The 21,170-nt window shown below is 40.8% G+C and overlaps 2 protein-coding genes across 18 annotated transcripts; both read right to left on the bottom strand.

The window, feature by feature from the left end:
• Positions 1-193: 193 nt before the first annotated feature.
• Positions 194-14,215, bottom strand: LOC103719343 (Tetratricopeptide repeat (TPR)-like superfamily protein). Of its 16 annotated transcripts, none has more exons than XM_088701772.2 (6): positions 12,213-14,215; positions 12,043-12,114; positions 10,905-11,924; positions 9,834-10,638; positions 3,230-3,316; positions 194-1,346 (listed from the first exon to the last, which is right to left on the bottom strand). In XM_088701772.2, the coding sequence occupies exon 1, from the start codon at positions 13,883-13,885 to the stop codon at positions 12,596-12,598; it is 1,290 nt and encodes a 429-aa protein (XP_088557898.2). In that variant the 5' UTR covers positions 13,886-14,215; the 3' UTR covers positions 194-1,346; positions 3,230-3,316; positions 9,834-10,638; positions 10,905-11,924; positions 12,043-12,114; positions 12,213-12,595. The 16 variants fall into 16 exon arrangements, with proteins under 16 accessions (XP_088557898.2, XP_088557891.2, XP_088557906.2 ...); XM_088701765.2 differs by having other exon boundaries at positions 194-1,339; XM_088701780.2 differs by lacking the exon at positions 9,834-10,638 and having other exon boundaries at positions 194-549; positions 1,281-1,349.
• A 4,100-nt stretch (positions 14,216-18,315) lies between these two features.
• LOC103719345 (putative F-box protein At3g58860) lies at positions 18,316-20,771 on the bottom strand. Of its 2 annotated transcripts, XM_008808545.6 has the most exons (4): positions 20,421-20,771; positions 19,171-20,327; positions 18,843-19,004; positions 18,316-18,763 (listed from the first exon to the last, which is right to left on the bottom strand). In XM_008808545.6, exons 2-4 carry the CDS (start codon positions 20,092-20,094, stop codon positions 18,536-18,538), a joined length of 1,314 nt encoding a protein of 437 aa, XP_008806767.4. In that variant the 5' UTR covers positions 20,095-20,327; positions 20,421-20,771; the 3' UTR covers positions 18,316-18,535. The 2 variants fall into 2 exon arrangements, with proteins under 2 accessions (XP_008806767.4, XP_038981691.3); XM_039125763.3 differs by having other exon boundaries at positions 19,171-20,644.
• Between the last annotated feature and the right edge of the window lie 399 nt (positions 20,772-21,170).

Raw genomic sequence — 21,170 nt, 5'->3', positions numbered from 1 at the left:
AACACTGCACCATATTTTCATAGGCAATGAAAATTTAAAAAACACAAAAAACAAAAAACCAAACTTGGTCCCCCAGCAAACCAAGGATCCTCTCTTTCTTCATCATCTACTTGGTTAAAGATACCGACCCTGCATCACTTCTTTGTTTCAGCCTTTTTATTTTTTTTTTAAATACAAGAATACAAACCAAGAATTAAATAAAGAATTAAATACTGATAATGCTAAATCCTCCCAGAAAGATGAAAAACCTATCTGAAAGGATAAAGCAGATGTCAAGAGTAAGTGCATAGAAAAAAATGATATTCAGCAACCAGTTTTTTTACACCATGCAGTCTCATCTTGTTTGAAACAAAAAAACAGAGCTAAGAACATCTATTTTGACAAAAAATTCTCTTATAACTAACTGACCCTTAAACTGGAGGAGCAAGATTGGAAAGGACTGCAGATTTACATAAGTCAGATATATACATTTATAAGGACTAAAATATAATAAATAGGAACGTGCACTTAAGGCTGAAAGTTTTGCATCTTGTATTAGAGTCAGCGGACCTGAAGTTACACAAGATAAACCAAAACATAGATCATCTTATAAATAAAATAAAAATCAGGTAGAACTCTTGTCAGTAGGGGCAGAAGCAACAACTATACATTGTATAAACAAAAATGACAATCAGATAACCTATCTGAAAGTAGGGGCAGAAGCGAGATGCATTAAAGTTGAACGATCAGGTAAATGCCATCACAATCAATACCATATGCAACATGAGTAGAATGTTTAATCACCACCTAAACAGGTCCCCAAGTAACTTGGTGCTTTTCTAAGAGGAGAGAGAAAAGTTGAACAATTGACACCGTATAATGTTCCACATCTCTTTCTCATGCTTTCTTCAAAATTCCTTCCTCACACCCTTCTGTGCAATGAAACCACTCTCAGAGCATCCATATTTTCACAACAAATCACATGCACCTGCCTTTTTACTGTAATATTTTTAAAGTATGAGTAGGATTCGTTGCCAAGAGTGCCACCCTTGAGCTAGATTATTAAGGCCCTGCCCCAACTTGCATGAAAGATATATGATGGAAAGGGTAGATTTAAATCGCAACCTATAGTGCATTAAGGGAATGCTGACATATATTTAAATCACAGGCAGTATATATGATTCAAATAAATTGCATCACAATGATAGTCTATTGTGAATACCAGAACCAAAAGAGTAATGGCAGCAGTATGTACCTTTGCACAAGTCATAGCAAGTGGGAGATGCAGTAATGTGCTGTACCTTAAAATTTCTGCACTTCATTAACAATAGACATCCACTCGCACGAACCAAGTACTGACCTGAAAACTTCTAGCAGTGTGCACAAGTTAGACACTGTCAAAGAAGGCTCAGCTCTTTATAAACACCCATTCCGTAGTAAGAAGTAGAGTAAGAGTAAAATATTCAGAATTTGATCTAAAAGAAAACCAGAAAAAGATGAAGGAAAAGTCACTTCCTGAGTGAAACTTATAAGACCAAAGGACTACCATCTTGTTCCTCCCATTGAATTCGCCTTTCAAAATTTACATGGAACAAAAGATATAGAATGCTAGCACCAACATTAAATCTTCATGCAACTTGCACATGCATTTTTTCCCCTTAGGATGAAGGAGGGGGAAGGAGGGAAAGGCCGATGCCTTAGGATCTGGTGGTGGAGATTGAGAGCAAGAAAGAGGACTCGCCTGGCTGGGATGTTGTCATTTTCATCATCAGATGTGGATGGTATGCCATCGGATGGCATCATCAGAGGACCAAGGCCAAGGGGTGAGATGGGAGAGCAGAGGCAAGAGAGGAAAGGAGAGATAGGAGAGGTGAGGACATTGCGAGGGCTTCAAGCCATCTGACGACTAATTGACGGTAGGGGGGGGGGGGGGGGAGAGAGCTTACCTATTTGGGATGTCGTCATTGTTGGATGTGGATAGGACACTGTTGGGGAGTTGTCGGAGGATAGAGGCTGGAGAAGGCGGGAGAGGGAGAGAGAGGGGAGGTGAGGACTTCAAGAGCATTGGGAGAGCTGGAGAGGGTTTTAGGAGAGGGATTAAAGCATCTGGATTCAACTGGCCGAACCATGCCGGTATTTGGTGAACCTTGCTTGAAACACTAGGTTCAACTTTCAATCCTTAAAAAATAAAAATAGAGCCTGAGGTTGATATGTGTGTGTCAGTATCTATATAAAACTATAGCATAACAATAACAATCAAAGACATATATCAGGATGTCGGAATATGTTGCCACTATATTACTATTCTGAGGAAAGTTCTCTGATTCTGTTAAACTGCAGGATGTCAGACATTTACAGAAATGAATTTCATATCCTCTAATGTTTCTAGAAACACTTGCAGAGGAAATTCATTATAGATCCCTTGGCAGAACACATCAAAGAATCTTTGTCCAAGTGATGTATGGAGTTACAAGCAATGGCTTTGCAATAACTTCCTATACTGGTTAAAGCTAACCATTCTCTGTTTAAAGGTTTACAAGGAAAACTTACAAAAACTGAAACATTTGTTTAAAGTAAATTTGCCAAGTAGTAGTTTGGACTAATCTGAAATTTCGCTCGCATAACTTGAAAATGCATGGATGACCAGGTGCCTGCCTAGACAAGCAGGCATCTTCATACTTCTTCTGACATTGTGATCATTATTTGATAACTAACCACACCAATAATCTTCAGAAATTGAATATGCACTAATTTTAAAGGGATACATAAAAGTTAAAATAAAATACAGGCTGTGAGCAAAATGTCACTTCATACTTCACCAAGATGTATGATAGTCTTGAACATTTTAACAAAGGGAGAGTGTGCTTCTTTATTAAAATGATAAAAGGTAATTTATTATCACCAGAAAGCTAATAAGTCCCAATCCAAATAAGTCCATTTTATGCTTCAAATAGTCCTATAATAATGTACAAAACAAGGGAAGAAGCTTTGCCAAATTTATGCTCATTATGACGACTTCAGAATCAGAAAAAGAAATTATTTCAATTTACAAAAGCATATAGATTCCAAAATACTCACACGCAACTAAGTACATTTCAATTTACTGACTGGAATGTGATTAAGCTGTAAATATGGACCAATGCATTGCACGGAAAAAGATATTCTGGCAGAAATTACTTAAAGATGTTCATTAACTACAAATAACTTAGTTAACAGCCTCTACAAAAACATCAGTTCATGACCGCTTAACCTGGGAGATATTGCTCTGCAGCTGCAACCCTTGGTTCGATGGCTTCACAATTTGCCATTACATGAGTATTAGGAATGTGCCATCAGTCTGGAAGAAAAAGTAAATAAGAGGTCAAAGGACAAAAACTATTACAAATTACTAAAAAATAGTTACTTAACAAAAGTAATGTGTTTGTGCAGTTTTGGGGAAAACATAAGCATGAACATTAAGCAACCGCTTCCTAAGAAAAATCATACACAATCATTTACTTCTAATGAATATAATAATTTGCCACCTTTAAAGCAAATTGATGTTCTATGATAGCAAAAATATGAGGGACACAGAGTGATGAGGGGAAATAAACAAAAAGAAATCTAAGTGAAAGATAAGAATGTTATTGTTCAATGGTGCAAAAAATAAAAGATACACTTTACTCTTCTCCAGGATGACAGTTGAATTGTACCAGAAATATACTTTCAAAATTGTTCACCAAAGAGGTTCCCCCCCATTTTTGCAAAGGTGACAACAATAATGATAGAAGGTTCCATTTTCAAAAGCTAGCCATTCGGGAACTAAATCTAAATAGAGAAGATGGAGAATAAAAGATTCCACAAACTCAAATAGTAATTGACTTAAATATATATTTAACATTCGGCAGCCCAGAGTGTAAGAAAATAACTAGGAACTATTCAAAAAATACAACATTGAATCCAGATATAAATATTGTTCGCACTACCTATGGATTTAAAGAAAAGTGTAATGTGAATACTGTTCCTATACAAAAAAGAATATAAGTGAAGAAGACCAGAACTGATAATGTGATTTTGGGAGACAGTGAGTGAAGAAGAATAAAACTTCAAGAAATATTATCCACAATATTATCACAAATGCAGTAGTGATATTGCAACTGAGTTCACTAGCATCAAAACATATTATTTTCATATCTTTATGATAAAATATTAGAACAGAATACATTTTCACCTGAACTCAACAGAGTCCCCTGGGCTGGAGAATTTGTTTACAGATAATGCCAAAATAAGCAGTATATTAATAGGTCCCAGTCAAAGCTGAATTAGAATTGCGAAAGTAATAGTATTCTCTTCGGGTGAGAATGTACCGCAAGTAGTTGGATAGAAATTTTGCTTGCCTTTGTTCATGCATTCGGCATAATTTAAATAGACAATGGATAACAACCTCTCCTACACTTACGACCATAGTTTCCTAGAATAAAGACTCTGACTGCAAAATAATAGCTAACAAACAACAAAATAATAGCTAACAAACACTCGACTTATTTTATGCATGTGAACGTTATCCAACAGATTGGATCAATTCTTCCATTAAAACTGCTACGGTCTTGGATGACCAAGTCTTCCAATAGAACTGCAGCTAGCTTGGACCAAGTCTTCTTCAATAGTCCCCATGCATGCCATGTACGACGTTCCCTCACTCCCTATTATACTTGTGATTCTTTATGGGTGTGCGTTGGGTCCGCCTTGGCCTATCAATACCCCCCTCTTTCAATAGATCCTTGTCCTCAAGATCCATAGATGGAAACTGGTCCCTCAGCTCCTTAGTGTTTTCCTAGGTAGCATCCTCTGCAGGGAGTCTTTGCCATTTAACCAAGCTCTCCTCAATAAACTTCGAGCCTTTCTTCACCCAGCGAATATCCAGCAAAGCTTCCGGCGCCAGCACGATTTCTCCTTCATTAGTAACCGCAAGTCAATACTGGTTGCACTAGCTTCGCCCAACTTCCTTTTAAGTAAGGACACGTGAAAAATAGGATGAACACGGGACCCCTCTGGAAGTTTGAGCTTATAAGCTACCTTACCCACTCGCTTTTCAATTGGATATAGCCCAAAAAATCCGCTAGCTAGTTTTTGATATGCCCGTTTAAAAACTGTTTGCTGCCGATAAGGATGCAGCTTGAGGAAAACCAAATCCCCGTCTTGGAACTCCACGTCGCGCCTCTTGGAATCAGCTATTTGTTTCATGCGGTTATTGGCTGCATGCAAATTTTCCTTCAATTGTCGCAGCAATACATCACGGGAGGAAAGGCTTTGGTCCACTTCGTGGACTGGAGATTGGCCCACTTGGTAGTGCGGAATGGTTGGGGGCAGCCGACCATACAGAGCTTGGAAGGGGGTCATTCCTGTGGATGAGTGATAGGCTGTATTATACCAGAATTCAGCCCATGGAAGAAGAGAATTCCATTTTCGTGGCTGTTGATGGACCAAGCAGCAAAGGTATTGTTCCAAGCACCTATTTACGACTTCTGACTGTTCGTCCGTCTGCGGGTGGTGGGCGGAACTCATTTTCAGCTGTGTTCCTGATAACTTGAAGAATTCGCGCCAAAAATTGCTAATGAAAATGGGGTCGCGATCACTTATGTAGATCTGGGCATACTGTGGAGTTTAACCACTCCCTCCACAAATTTTTCAGCCACAGTCTTTGCAGTAAACGGATGAGTCAAAGCCAAAAAATGTGTAGACTTACTGAGGCGATCCACCGCCACTAAGATAGTATCCTTGCCGTTGGATGGGGGAAGACCTTCAATAAAATCCATAGTGATGTCATCCCATACTTGGCATGGAATGGGTAGTGGTTGAAGAAGACATGCTGGTGGCAACGTTTCTGCCTTAGCTCGCTGACAAACATCACAAGAGGAGACATAGTTGTGCACCGTGTGATACATCGACGGCCAATAGAATTGTTGGGCAAGTCTTTTGAATGTCCGCAGCACACTTGAGTGACCACCACATTGTGAATCATGAAATTCCCTTAAAAGTTGGTTGATTATGGGCGAGTTGGGAGGCACTACCACCCGGTTTTTAAATAAAATCAACCCATCACGCCACGTGTAAGAAGCCCCTGGTTTCTCAGTGGCTAACTTGCCAATTTTCTCCATGTACACGTCTCCCACAGTCGCGGCCTTAATATCATCCCATAATTGGGCCTGCAAAAAAGACAATGCATTAATAATTGGGCCGCCCACCACTTGTGAGAGTGCATCTGCTGCGCCATTTTCTCGGCCTGGCTTATAAAGTATTTCATAATCATAACCCAGCAGCTTTGCCACCCATTTCTGTTGCTCTGGTGTGACCATGCGTTGCTCCAACAAATACTTGAGGCTTCGTTGGTCCGTCTGAATATAGAACCTCCGACCCAGCAGATATGGTCGTCAAGTTCGTATGGCTTCAATGATGGCTAGCATCTCCTTGGCGTATGTGGACCATGACAGTTTTGAAACTCCCAGGGCCCGGCTCATGAAGGCAATTGGTTTGCCTTGTTGAGTTAGAACCGCGCCAATTCCCTCTCCTGAAGCATCAGATTCAATAACAAATGGCTCATTAAAGTTAGGCATAGCAAGAGTAGGAGTAGAGGTCATAGCCTGTTTGAGGAAAGTGAATGTTGTCTCAGCTTCATCTGTCCACCCGAACTGCCCCTTCACCAGATTAGTGAGTGGTCGCGCCAATATCCCATAATTACGAACAAATTTCCAGTAGTAGCCTGTAAGACCTAAGAAACCACGCAATTTTGAAATATTAGTAGGTCTAAGCCAATCTAGCATTGCCTTAATTTTGCCTTGGTCTACTTTTACCCCTTGAGGAGTAACAATGCGACCCAAATATTCCAACTCCTGTTGACCGAAGGCACATTTGCTGATCTTAATAAAAAATTGGTGATGCCTTAATATTTCAAAAGCTTGTTGAACATGTTCAAGATGCATAATCCAATTGGGGCTATAAATTAAAATGTCATCAAAAAAGACCAATACAAATTTACGCAGATAAGGGCGAAATATGGAATTCATAATGGCTTGAAAAGTAGAGGGTGCATTGCAAAGACCAAAGGGCATAACTAAATATCATAATGACCATTGTGGGTATGAAAAACAGTTTTATGGATATCATTTGGGTGTATTCGTACCTGATGGTAGCCGGCCCTTAAATCTAATTTTGTAAAATAGGATGCGCCATGAAGTTCATCTAGCATGTCATCGACCGTTGGGATAGGAAATCAATCTTTGATAGTAATGAAATTAAGGGCCCGATAATCAGTGCAAAAGCGCCATGTACCATCCTTCTTTTTAACCAACAGGACAGGTGATGAAAAGGGATTGGTACTTGATCTTATAAGCCCCAATTTTAACATGTCTTGAACTTGTTTTTCAATCTCAGCTTTTTGAAAATAGGCATACCTGTAGGGTCGCACATTGATTGGTTCTATGCCTTCTTTAAGAGGAATGCAGTGGTCAACCTCCCTCTTTAGTGGTAACTGCGTTGGTTCTTGAAAAATGTCAGCATAAGCCTCCAATACTAGCTGCATATCCGGTTGAACGTCCTGTCGTGGTACTTCTTCGAGTGACTGCAGACAAATTGCAAACATGGAACTCGTCTCAATTCTTTAGAGACCACCTTCAGAGATGCAGCTTGAATGGGCTGCGCATCAGTTCCTTGTAATCTTCGAGCTTGATTCTCCCATTGGAATTCCATTATCATTTTTTTCCAATTACAAACAACCGAACCCAATTGCTCCAGCCACTGTATACCCAATACTAAGTCCAAACCAGTTAGTGGTAAAGAATAGAGGGTAAGGAAAAAAGGGATACCCTGAAGGAGGACATGCACGTTCTCAAATCTTCCCTGGCACTACAATCGATTCCCATTAGCAAACCGCACCGTGAATGGCTCGATAGGAACCACGAGTAAGTGAAGCAAACTAGCCATCTTTTCACTAATAAAATTATGGGTAGAGCTGTTGTCAATGAGCACAACCACTTTATGATGCCTGCCTCTAGCCGTGACCCGCATTGTTTTGGAGGTGGACCATCCAGTCAACGCATGCAAGGATATCTCTGGTTCAGGCTGAAGATCGGATGTAGGCTCTTCTACAACCTCGTCAGTAAATTCTTCACACGTAATGTTGCCCGCACTAGTGCTTCCTTCAAGTAGTAAGAGTTGCGGTCCTCTGCACTTGTGTCCCACAGTGAACTTGTCATTGCAATTAAAGCAAAGACCTTGAGCTCTTCTTTTCTGCATTTCTTCCCACGTTAGGCGCTTCACTGGGAATGCTGGTATGGATCTTGTTGGAGTTGAAATGTCCAGCTACGGTCGGTTGAGTTGAGGTGGCAGTGTAAATCTTCGTTGGCGCAAGAGCTGGTCGTCTCGCATGCAGGCAAGGCTGACAGCCTCCTTCAATGATTTCGGCTTAAACATCCGGATGCCTTCTGCTATTTCGGGCTTGAGACCTCCCATGAAAGTTCCCACCAATGCCTTCTGCGTCCACCCATGCACTCGGTTGCCCAGTCTCTCAAACTCTTTCTGGTAGTCTCGTAAGGAGCCCACCTGTTTGACCCATGAAAGTGCCTCATCAAAATCCTCACATTCGGTTGGTCCAAATCGAGCCCACAGTTCTTCCTCAAAAATGGTCTAGGTCACCGCTCGCCCTTCCTCCCTGTATGCTCGGCGCAGCCACTGCTACCATTGGTTGGCTTCCTCTTCCAAATGGAACAAAGTCGAAGAGACTTTTTGTGCTTCAGTAGAGCCTTGGTACTCAAAGAATTGATCTACGCGGTTGAACCACTCAGTGGGGTCGTTGCCAGAGTATCTTGGAAACTCAAGTTTGGCCATCTTTGAAGAGAAGATCTGCCTTCCTCCGTCCATGTCATCTCTGTTTTCTTCCCTGTTGGTGCGAGAATGACCATCTCGGTCATTGTTGATGTTGCTGGAGCCTTCCTTGTTGGAAAACAAAGCCTCGGACAGTCTGTTGATGGTCCCCTCGAGTTGGTGTAGCTTGTCAGCAACTCCCAGCTCCATTCGGTTGATGCCATCTTGAAGTCCTCCAAGCCCTGCTTCTAATCTCTCGATCCTCTCCTTGTTAGTTGCCATTGTAACCCGGGCTCTGATACCAATAATAGGTCCCAGTCAAAGCTGAATTACAATTGCGAAAGTAATAGTATTCTCTTCGGGTGAGAATGTACCGCAAGTAGTTGGATAGAAATTTTGCTTGCCTTTATTCATGCATTCAGCAGAATTTAAATAGACAATGGATAACAACCTCTCCTACACTTACGACCATAGTTTTCTAGAATAAAGACTCTGACTGCAAAATAATAGCTAACAAACAACAAAATAATAGCTAACAAACACTCGACTTATTCTATGCATGTGAATGTTATCCAACAGACTGGATCAATTCATCCATTAAAACTGCAACGATCTTGGATGACCAAGTCTTCCAACAAAACTGCAGCTAGCTTGGACCAGGTCTTCTTCAATAGTCCCCATGCATGCCATGCACGTCGTTCCCTCACTCCCTATTATACTTGCGATTCTTTATGGGTGTGCGTTGGGTCCGCCTTGGCCTATCATATACAAACAAATGAAATTTTCTTACATCTTGTATATCTTCTTACAATATCCCGTTCCTTCCTTCCCGTCATCTCTTTCCACCACCACACCTAAATCTTCCTGATCATGCCACCTTCACCCTCTACCCTATTTTTGGTTAAAATTTCCGTTCATATTTGGTTAATGGAAGCAACGCCGCACCATATTTTCAGTAGCATTGTGAAAATTAAAAATAAACACAAAAAACAAATATCAAACTTGGTCCAAAGTACCGTTCTGTCCACCGGCACTGCACCAACATCCTCTCTTTCTTCATCAACCCCTCGGTTGAGTTACCGACCTTGCACCACTTCCAGAAGTTTCAGCCTTTTTAAATGTGAGGATCCGTACGGACGTGTGTTTAGTCCCACATCGATTATTCGCTGGGTAGATCTTGGGTACTTATACAGGATCAAGGAACCCAAAGAATACCTTCCGGCTAGCCATTTTGGGTGAGATCCTGGGTTGTTACAAATGGTATCAGAGTGGACCCGGCCTATAACCTATGTGGACTAGGGGATACTGCAGCACGGATCCATTGGGGCTGACCACGAGCCAATCGTGGTGTTTGTGATTAGATTTGAATAGATTTGAACCCTTAGCCTGACGAGAACGTCAGGGCTTGAACGGAGGGAGTATGTGAGGATCCGTACGGACGTGTGTTTAGTCCCACATCGATTATTCGCTGGGTAGATCTTGGGTACTTATACAGGATCAAGGAACCCAAAGAATACCTTCCGGCTAGCCATTTTGGGTGAGATCCTGGGTTGTTACATTAAACTAAAAAAAGAAATACAACGATAATATGAACCTACAAATAGAAGAAACTAATGAAGAATCGAAACCCTGGAAGCTAAAATCCTCCAAGAATCGATGAAAACCCTCATTGGAACAAGAAACAATTAATTTCCACCTGGACTCAAAAAAGTGAAACAAGAACCGAACCCTTAGGTTACCGACCAAGATCTCTTTCTTCATCATCTCCTCGGTTAAGTTATCGACCTTGCATCACCTCCAAAAGTTTCAGCTTTTTTGTAACTGAAACAAGAAATACAACGATAATACGATCCAAGAAATAGAAGAAACTAACAAAGAATCAAATCCCCAGAAGCTAAAACCCTCCAAGAATCGAGGAAAACCCTCATTGGAACGAGAAGCACTTAATTTCCACTGGAATTCAAAAAGTGAAACAAGAACCGAAACCTTAGGACAGAAACCCTCGGCATTCGTTCAAAACCCTTGCAGGACCAAGAATCGCATAAAAAGGAAGAACGAGAAGAGAGAAGAGAGGAGAGATAGAATACCGAAAGCACTGAGATGTTCTGGTCAGCGAAGGATTCGTAGTGGACATAGATCATGGACTTCCGATTGTCATGCCTCTCGTCCACCGCTCTGCGAGGGGCCTCCGTCCTTCTTTCCTTCATCTGAATCTCGCTCTCTTTCAATTGTGCCGCCTGAAACGAGAGGGGGAAACAAAGCTAACGAAAGGTGCGGGCCCTATTTATAGCAGTGGAGATGGCGGTGGGTCCCTTTGTGATCCGTGTACTGCCAGCTGTTATCTTATCGCACGCGCGTATAACGTTTTTTTTCCTGGTGATATATGTGCCCTCCGTTTTAGCCGATCTAAGTGATCCCGTCCGTCCGTTTCTTCGTGATGTCACTGGTGAACAGGATTCCAGATCCGGAGGCGGCATAGGATTTTCCGCAGGCACGCGCCGGGATAGTGGGATGATGGGAAAGCAGATGGTAAGGCCTACGGACCAAAATCTACTCTGTATGGGCTGGATTGGGCTGGGCCGGTGAAATATTTGAAATTGTCTCCACTTACATTACATACTATCTTTCTTTTCTTGTCTCGTGAAAATTTACCCTGCTTGTGCATCAACATACATATTTTCAAAGGTAAATTGGGATTTTCCTGGAATAAATGTGTAATATATAAATGAAAGATGAAATCGCCTAATCTCTTAGGTGAAATCTCGGAGCTTCCTAATGGAAAACTCTTAAGTTGTCTGAGTACTCGCCCCAGTAATCAATGAAGCAAAGATTCGGAAGATTTGCTCTCAATGTTCCTTGCATTATGACAACAACACAGCTTCAATCTTCTGAGGTAGAGTCTGCATAGCTCCAAATGAGCCAGTGTGACACAATGATAAGATTGTGAAGTGCCAAACATCCATGATGCCAGTTCTGCTAAATTTACAACCCTCCGGCTCTAAAACACGCAAGAATCCAAAGGATAATATATTAGCAGGCAAATCATGAAAAACGTTGTCCATTTCATTCTCCGCATTGCAATTTTTGCCGGAGGAATGATGGCGTTCCTGGTGGCAAAAAAAAAGTTGCAGACAACTCTTCGATTGTGTTATATGACGCCAAAAATCTAACTATTGTCTAATGGTTCTTGATGATGCATAGCTAGTACAATGTGATAACCGAAACCTTCGCACCGTCAAAGATTCATGATGGAGCATCGCTGAAAGCACAATGAGTTCCTTCTCGTCCGTGTCCTCCCTGATATCAGAGAAATCCACAAAAACTAATCAGTTATCAGTGGATACTACCTATATTTATATATATGTATGTATGTATATATAATATATGGATAGTACCTAAATTTCCTTTATTTAGGGCTCTTTCCAATGTAACATCTTGTCATCTTTGAACAAGATGATCACAAAATAAAAGAGCATGCTTGTTAGGCTAATGCTCTCCATATGCGAAATAATGACATGAATAAGTAGGAAATAAAGAATCTCTGTGGATGAAGACACGCTGACAAGGGAATTCTTGCAAACAATACAACTTTTACACCATCAGCATCCTAATCTTCATCTGCTTCTTACAAACAAAAATTTAATTAAAAGACTTCACCACAAAATTTTTCAGATCGATGTCCCAATCCGACATGCATGATCAAGGCTAAGGAATCCCCAGAAGCCTGTAAAAGTCCTAATCTAGAACTAGAACTTTGGTGATGATGAGCTACAACTTTTTAAGACTTGCGAGATATAAACCAACTGCTTCCCGGCATCCTCTTAACACCTCTTTCCTCCATCTGTCTTCTGACCCTCTCTGCCTCCTCGTATTTCCCTGCAGCAGCGTAAATACTTGACAGCAGAACAAAGCTCCCTGCGTTCTCTGGCTCTATCTCAAACAACGCTCTTCCTGCAATCTCCGCAAGCCCAACTTCTCCATGATTCCGGCAAGCCCCAAGAAGCGCCCCCCAAGCCTTAGCAGTTGCTTTCACCGGCATCCCCTGTAAAACCTCATGAGCGTCATTCAATCTCCCTGCTCGGCTCAAAACATCCACCAAGCACGAGTAGTGATCACTGCCTGCCTCCACTCCATAGTGCTTGGTCATTAGCTCGAAATATTCCAATGCATCATCTGCAAGTCCGGCATGACTGCATGCCTTCAACACGCTAAGAAACATAATCCCATCTGGCCGTACACTGTCCCTTTCCATTTTCTGAAGAAGAGACATCATAATTCGAGCGTTGCCATGGAATGCATACGCTGATATCATGGAGCTCCATGCTACCACGTCCCTCTCCGGCATCTGATCGAAAATTTTACGTGCATCGATCAAACAACCGCACCGGCCGTAAGCTTCAACGAGTCCGCTGGACAGGTGGGAATGCAGTTGGATGTGATGTCTCATGGCAAACCCATGAACTTCTTTGATCAAATTCAATGAGCCAATGCTTACACAAGCAGGTAAGAGTGCTAGAACCGTGATCAGGTTGGGCTTCAAACCCGATCCCTGCATCCGCCGATAGAAACCGAGGGCTCGAGACGACCCGTCATCGGACTCTGCGAGTGACGCGATTATTGAATTGTAGGATGACTCGGTGGGAGTGACATCCATGAGCTCAAACAACCGCAGCGCGTTGGTTATATCGTTAGAACGGGAGTAGAGAGAAATCATCGCATTCCACACGACAACATTTCGCTGCGGACATTCCTCGAACAATTGTCGGGCAGAGGTAATGGAGATGCATTTGCCACAAGAATCAACGAGAGCGGATGCAACGAATGGGTTAGAGAGCAGACCGGCCTTGACGGCATGGGCATGGATCAGAGCCACGGAGTGCGGGAGGTGAAGGGCGGCGGAAGACTTGAGGGCGAGGGGGAAGGCATATGGGTCCAGAGCGAGGTCGGGGCTGGAGAACAACTGGGAGAAGAGGGTGAGGGCTTGGTGGTGATGGCCTTGGTTCACATAGGAAGTCAGGAGCTTGGTATACGCAAGTAGCCGTTGGTGGCTGTTCCGGAGGAAACGCATGGTCAACTTTATTCTCCTTCAGTTTCTCCTCCTGGTATTTGAATGAATCCCTCAAAGGGGTATCCTAGGATTTGATAGCGCTGTACCTGTTCTACTGTCTACTATTTAAGATGATGCCGATCTTGGCGACATTCACATCTATTGTGTATGAGCCGTTGTTATACTAAAAAAAAAAAATTGATGCTACTGCAATGATGAGTCCCAAATCTGGTGTTTTTGTTGGTTTTGCAAAAATGAAATACCACCGTTCTTTGCTTGTGAGATTTTCTATGTCTATAAATATTTTTTTTCTTTTTCCTATAAAAATATGTTCCAATTAATTTTATGCTTGAATGAATTAGAGTCAAGGAGTGAGAGTGCATTCATTAGATGGATGAAATCATCATGGTCATTGATGATTCTTTTGACATTATTATAGCCATCTATATTAACTGTATATCAAGTGCATTTCATATACCCAATCTAAATTCAATAAAAGTTTAAGATGTCTTTGATTTACATTTTTTTTCTTTTAGAATCAAAATGAGAGAAAATCTAGTCAAAATTGGGTGAAAGCAGTTGAACCCAAGTCATCCATGTCACGACACTGTGCATTTTACAGAATTTTTTATAATTAATCATGATATTCCATGCATGCGATAATAAGGTGATGCAATTAATATGAATAGCACATGCTAGTTTATCGTGAGGTTTTAGTGTGATCCATGAAAACATAGGATGTTGATTCTTCCCCTTGATATCATCACATGATAGCATTTGTAGTTGCAAGTACTATTGGCCTAAACTATTTTCTTAAGATAAACTAGCATCATAAATCTTTAATTAGAGTGGGTTTTGCATAAAAATTATTTAATTATTGATTTTGTAGAAATTTTTAAATTAATCTCTTCACCAAGTGGTAAACATTTAAAGATTTTCCGGCAATCCTGTTTGCGAGCCCAAGTATGAAACATGTGATGCATGATTAAAATCTTCTATTTATTTTACTTTATCGCCCATCTCACACTTAGTCCTTGATATAAATTTATTCGAACTGTCTAAATATATAAATTGTAAAAAAAAAAATCAAACTTTCCTTGCAAAATGAATAATTAAGATGTCGTGATCATCGATCCTACCTCCGCACCATTATAACTAACTACCTGTATATTAATAAGCTATTCTTAATTTTAATTTAATTCTTGTTATAAACAAGAAAAATCAAAAAAGTATTATTCTGCTATTGATTTATACCTCAAAATCTTGCAATTTTTTTTAAAAGATCAATAGGCACCTCGTGCCTAGAGGAATTTTTTATAAAAGTTAACAAATCAGAATATATTTAGTCAACCAGACAAATAACAAAACTTCTAGTTTGATTGTGGAGAGAATAATAAATTCGGTCTTCCAGCTCAGCTGTACAAAACGAGAAACAGAGAAAGCTCCAATCACTTCAAATCCTCGAGAAGATAATTTCTCCTCAAGAAAATTTAAAAAAAAAAAAAAGGGGGCAGGCGGACCATTTTCTCCTCGAGAGGATAATGTCTGCCCGCATCGAACATTTTCCTGGCGGGACGGAGGCCCAGTGGGGACTGTTATATGGGGGTGGGCTTGTCCCTTCCTTCCCCCTACTCCTTTTCTTTAGCAAAAAAAAAAAAAAAAAAGGAAGAAAATGGAAAAAGGAGAGACCTCTCGAAGTTGTCTGAGTCTTATTATAAGTAATGGAGCGAGAAGATTACATTTTTATGTGATATTCTCTATGTCTTCTGAGGATACTTCTAGATTTTTTTGTGCTGGTTGACAGGAGCAGCTCAATGCATTTGGAGGCCTAAGGCGAACTCATTAAGAGAAGCCTTTTTTTTTTTTTTTTTTGTCTTTGAAGCATTCCCTGCGGGAGACCTTTTTTGCGCTAGGGCCTTAGACAACCGTCTTAGTCGCCTAAGGATTGGGCCGTCCCTGCTGGTTGACAACGTGTACTACAAGTGGCGTTTAGAGATGAGGGTAGTCCAGATGTGCGGGGGACGAGGAGAGGAACCCGTAGAGGGGCGTCCCATGCTGATCGCTTTAGGAAACGGACTGGACACCCTCGGAAGTCGGAAGTGCGACTACGGTTCGGCACCTAAGTAGAACCAATCTGCACCCAGAACGGTTGAAGCTGGAACTCGAACTGATGTTTTTTTTTGAAGCCCCTTGCTACAGAGGTGCATTGCAGGGGCTGTGATTTTTTTTTTTTTTTTTGAAGCTTTTTTGTTGAATTTAGTATTTAAAATATTCATGCTGTAAAAAGCCTTGAGAAAACTCTGGCATATCAAAGTGGAATAAATAAATGAATATATAGAGTGACAAATTTGATGAGTTCCAACAAGGCAACAATCAAAAGATTGGCAATAGCAGACTACAACAGTAAACCGATCTTTGGTTTCCACAAGTATAATAATTTAGAATCCATATATATTTGTCCCTATAGATGTCATGACCCTTGAAGTCAGCTCAAGCTCTAAGAGCTCATTATCATAAATTATCCTGGATAAATCATGTTTCAATGGAAAGATGCAATGGTAGCACCCAAGTATATTTCCTGAAATATAATTAGCTGCTTCATAAAAGTGAGGTTCAATTTCTGAAAGGTGCTTGCAATCTTAAGCAAAAGCTTCACAAGCTCAAGCTCACACTCACCTCATCCCCACTAAACCCATGAACATCAAATTCCTTGAGAAGACAAGCTCAATTTGCCATCCAAATTATGCAGCCTTCAGTTCTCTCCCAATCCAAGCATGCTCTAATTAGAATCAACTTTCTAAACAGATAGAGAATAAGATGGTATAACCAAAATGCTGAATGTATAGCAATTACCTCAGATGCATTGATCGTGAGAGTTCTGAGATTAGGATATTTTTGCAATAAGGTTTACTCACTTCAATGATCTGACTGTGTCAAAAACTTCACATTCCTCAGGTTTTATTTTGAAAGTGGTAAGCATTTTTCAGTATGTTGCACTTCAGATAGGAACTATACTGCATAACAGAGTCATAGGTTAGAAATCAATCTCCATGGAAAAAATAACATTACCTCTGAAGCCATGAACATGACAATAAAGAACATGTTAAGCCAAAAACAACATGATATCTAAACCAATCTTCATATGATTAACATGATAATTTGGAGCAGTACCTTCAAGTTTGTTCCAGATAGTGCCCAGGAATCGACATTAGCGCTGTAAGAATTCAATAATCATGGAACGGATCAGGAATAAATTCCAAAGACAAAGTTTTGACCTATTAAATCTTAGTAATTGAACGATAGGATACTTGTCATTAAACCCTTGAATATCTGGTCATAATATCTAATGGTATTTTTCATGCAATGCAACATAGCCATCATAGAAAAATCTTACATATACAATAAAATACTTGAGATTGGAGGCAGAAAATCTGATGTCTCAACATGTTGAAGATTGCAACTCTGTGAGTCCAAATTCTCAGGTGGATAGCAAGATAGAAGTTTATCAGAACATGGTGAAACAAGACGATAATCTTTTGAGCCCTTCACGTCTTATTAAGAATTCAAGCTGAGTTCATTAAACCAAAACTTTAGTTTCAAAACCCTTATGTCTGAACCCATAGGAATCTTGTGAGTCTTGGTGATACGAAGGCCCATCAAAGAATTAGTACTTTACTGCCATGTACGGGACAGAAGCTTGACCTTGGATGGAAGTGAGCTCATTCATGTAATTGAGCCATGGTTAGGTCCGTGAGTACTGCAAGTCATTGGTTGAGACACCAAATTACTTGTACTCAGTGGCATAATATATATTCCACAGTTGTCTTATTCCAAATACCTTACCTGCATATAATTCTGTAAAGCCTCATAGAAATTGAAGAATCTTACTCGAGAAAATCTGCAGTTGTGAGGATATATGGTGTAAATCATAGCAAGGTATAGGTACCATGTTTTTTTATATTCAGCCAAAATAATTTTTGTTTTAGTCTTTACTGATTCTGGAGAATTTAGAGTAAGCTCAAGGTTAAGCCTTCCTTAGTGAAATTGTTTGATGGTTGTAGGTCAGGTTTTCAATTATACCCTCCTTTCTCTCTGTTTTAAGTTTTCATTAGTTACCTCACCAACCACCCCCCAAAACAATCAATAAATAAACAAAAATAAAGGACTTACACCACAACAATTATAGTCCTAAAGATTCTAGCGTTAGCGGTGCCCAAGCAGCAATAGAATTAGTTTGTGATGCATTTATGTAGTTTTGGGACACTCTATCCATGCCATTAGAAGAAAATATATCGAACCTTTGTTATTCTCTTGCACCTGTGACCAATATCTCAAGCCGTGTGATCGATGTTGATCAGGATTTTTTTTATATATTTCTCGAGAAATGTAGATAAAAAATTCTTTTGCAATTATTAGGATCATACCTTTTGTGAAATATTCAAAGGGAAGGCTTATCAAAGAACAAAGGGCCAGATTACATATCTGCAATTTATCTTTTGCTAATGTTTCTGCTATTTTAAAGCAGCACCCAAGAGGCAAAAACACTACTTCTCAAGTAAGATATAATTACAAAAATTCCTGCTAAAAGTAAAAGCAGATTATTGAAGACAAGCATGTAGGAGGATAGAAGATGTTAGTGGTCTTTGGATCTCTTCATGCTGAATATTCACATTACTGCTTCCATCTGCTCGCATTGTCTCCTGATTCTCCAGTCTTCTTTGATGGAACTAGAGTAACTTTTTCTGCTGAAAATACGTTACTAGACAATAATTTCACAAAACTGAGTTCATTTTCAGTTGCACCAAAGTTACTGATCTCAACCACCCTAAGGTGACATAGACGAGCCGAATCTGGCATAGGGGCCATGGATCCTCCTTCCATGCATAAATTATTTGGCACCTGCTTAAAAGTGAATATCATAAAATCAAACTGTTTGAAATTACCAAGGAAGCATGGATTCTGTCAGTCCTCTTATCACCTCATATTGATCAATCACCAGAGATTCCAGATTGGGCGAGCGCTGAAGCAGGCTAGTTATCGCTGCAATGCCATCTCTGTCAAGTGAAGTGCCTGCTCTCAGATGCTTAAGTTTGCGAAATATGGGAAGACTCTGCGAACGATCTCTTCTTTGCAGGAGAAACTTGAAGAAGAATAAGATGCAAGTACAAGGATCACAAAATGCTGGTGGAAACATAAAACATGCAACTAAAGACTACTTCCACCTTAATTTATATCAAACAAGAATTAGATTCCAATTCAACACCCAACTGGGATAACATGTTGGAGGATTAAAAGGGGACGCATACCTTGAAGGCAACAGACAAGAATTCCAGAGACTCAACATTATGAAGTCCTGCAAGCAAGTTACTTATTCTTCTATAGCGATCCATATCCCCAGCATCATCATCATTCGATGAATTAGAAAAAAGGCAGATAGAAGCATACGTCAAAGAAGACAAGTTCATTAGAGTAAGTTCTTGAAACACCATGCCCCAGTAGGCAAAGGACAGCAGTCTTGGAGCAGAAATCCGAACCACGGCCTCAGCATCGTCAGGTACATATAGTTCTAATCTCTTAAGTGCATGGGAACAAATCTCTAAACTAGTGAAATAACAATGCTCGAAGGATAAAACTTCGAGGAGAGGGCATCCAGAGAGGAGCTCCTTTAATGAGTCATCCAGGAATTCGGCATATGAGACCTCCAACCTCTTGAGCTTAGGGAGGGATACCGAACCAGGCAAACCGATGAAACCACACATAGCTTCCAGCTTCAGCACCTGCAGTGACTGGCAACTGAAGATACAGCTCGGCAAGCTCTCATCTATGTACAGATGCATTTGAAGCTCGAGACATTTAACGTTACGTTTCACCACAAAACGTAGCCATCGGTCAGCTTGCTCCAAATCTTTCCCTTCCCCCAGCCATTGAAGGCGGAACGTGGAGATGTCCGACGCATCGCGGAGGAGGAGGACAGTGTCGATAAAGTTCGGGAACCTCCGTCTACCATCCGCGGTGGAATCGAAGTCATCAGAGGAGAATGACAGGCTAGGAGCCGACGCCCACAGGTGCGTCCACCTCTTTGACAGGATGCTCGCCTCCACAAGTTGTCGGGTGGGGAGGAACGAGAATATGTGGTGCAGAATGGCATCAGGCAATTCACTGATCCTGTCGCGGCTTCTTCCAATCTCCATGGCGCCACATCCGCTTCCTGCTATCCAACCGACCGACATCTATCTTGTTGCTGTGCTCTTCATTGTGTTTATGACTTTTACGAAATCGGGATATGAATTTCGTCAAAACTCGGATTCATCCATCGAAAAAAGGAACGGATTTGGGTTTCTCTCTTGTAATAAAACAGTAAATAGTTGTGAAAAGTGAAAATTATCGGCCAGAGATTTTGTTCATCGTCGGAATACCATATGAACAATTAGTGGCATTTGATGCTGAGAAAATCTAATAACAGCTGTGAAGAGAAGCTGTAAGAACTAATTCATAAATTGCCCAAGAAGAAGGACAGATCCAGACCTTAAAGAGACGAGAGTTAGAGGAAAATTACCGGAGAAGAAGAAAATGACGACGTCGTTCGCTCGGTGAAAAATCCTAGCTAATTTCCGACGGATACGACCCGCGCGCGTCCAAATAAACCCCAGGAAGGGCGACGACGGCGATCGCGAGCGATGGCCGCTTGCGGTTATGCCCTAGAGGAGAGGAGCAAAGGCAGTGTATTTTCTCCGGGAGCGGGAGCGATCCATAAAATACGGCCACGTATTAATAACATTTTCCTGAACAATCTTCTTTGAGATCTTGTTGGCCGTAGTGACACCGTCGAGTATGAGTCCCCGCTGTTCAAAAGAAAAAAAAAAGAAAACTCGTAAGTAATTAAACAATAATTTAGGGACCCTTAATAAAATTGCTTTGACGCTTCCTCAGTCGGCATTTTGAACTCATATTAACGGTAAAACTTTCAGATAGTCCTTTTTTTTTTTCTTTATTATTTTTTTGGTGGACAAACTTTCATCATCAGATAGCTCTCGGACCATGCATAAAACTTATATGGTCGGAAGCTCCACCCTAAGTTCATTCTTGTTTCTTAGGAGTCTTTGACCATCTCAAAGTGAACTTTGATGGTTGTGCTACTGATGATGGAGATAGAGCAGTGTAGAGTTCGTGATCAGGAGTCATGACTCATAGGTCATTGCTGCGGGCGGGTGATGCACATATGGACTGGCATCTATAGGAGCGGAGCTCAGAGCAACATAGGAAGGTATTTCCTATGTGAAACAAAGGCTGAAGGCAGAGCGCATCA

This window comes from Phoenix dactylifera, chromosome 1 (genome assembly GCF_051530095.1).
Source record: "Phoenix dactylifera cultivar Ajwa chromosome 1, Ajwa_hap1_PhDact_Kaust_v1.1, whole genome shotgun sequence".
In the NCBI taxonomy this organism is placed as follows: Eukaryota; Viridiplantae; Streptophyta; class Magnoliopsida; order Arecales; family Arecaceae; genus Phoenix; species Phoenix dactylifera.
Note: the sequence above shows the minus strand (reverse complement) of the source record. Positions and strands in the feature narration are given on the sequence as shown.

Excerpts from the sequence above, each read along its gene's own strand:
- LOC103719343 (XM_088701745.2), bottom strand. The coding sequence starts at position 13,885 with ATGCGTTTCCTCCGGAACAGCCACCAACGGCTACTTGCGTATACCAAG.
- LOC103719345 (XM_008808545.6), bottom strand. The coding sequence starts at position 20,094 with ATGTCGGTCGGTTGGATAGCAGGAAGCGGATGTGGCGCCATGGAGATT. Across the intron at positions 19,005-19,170 it reads TCTTGTCTGTTGCCTTCAAG|TTTCTCCTGCAAAGAAGAGA; the intron begins GTATGCGTCCCC and ends TTCTTCTTCAAG. Across the intron at positions 18,764-18,842 it reads TGGTGATTGATCAATATGAG|GTGCCAAATAATTTATGCAT; the intron begins GTGATAAGAGGA and ends ACTTTTAAGCAG.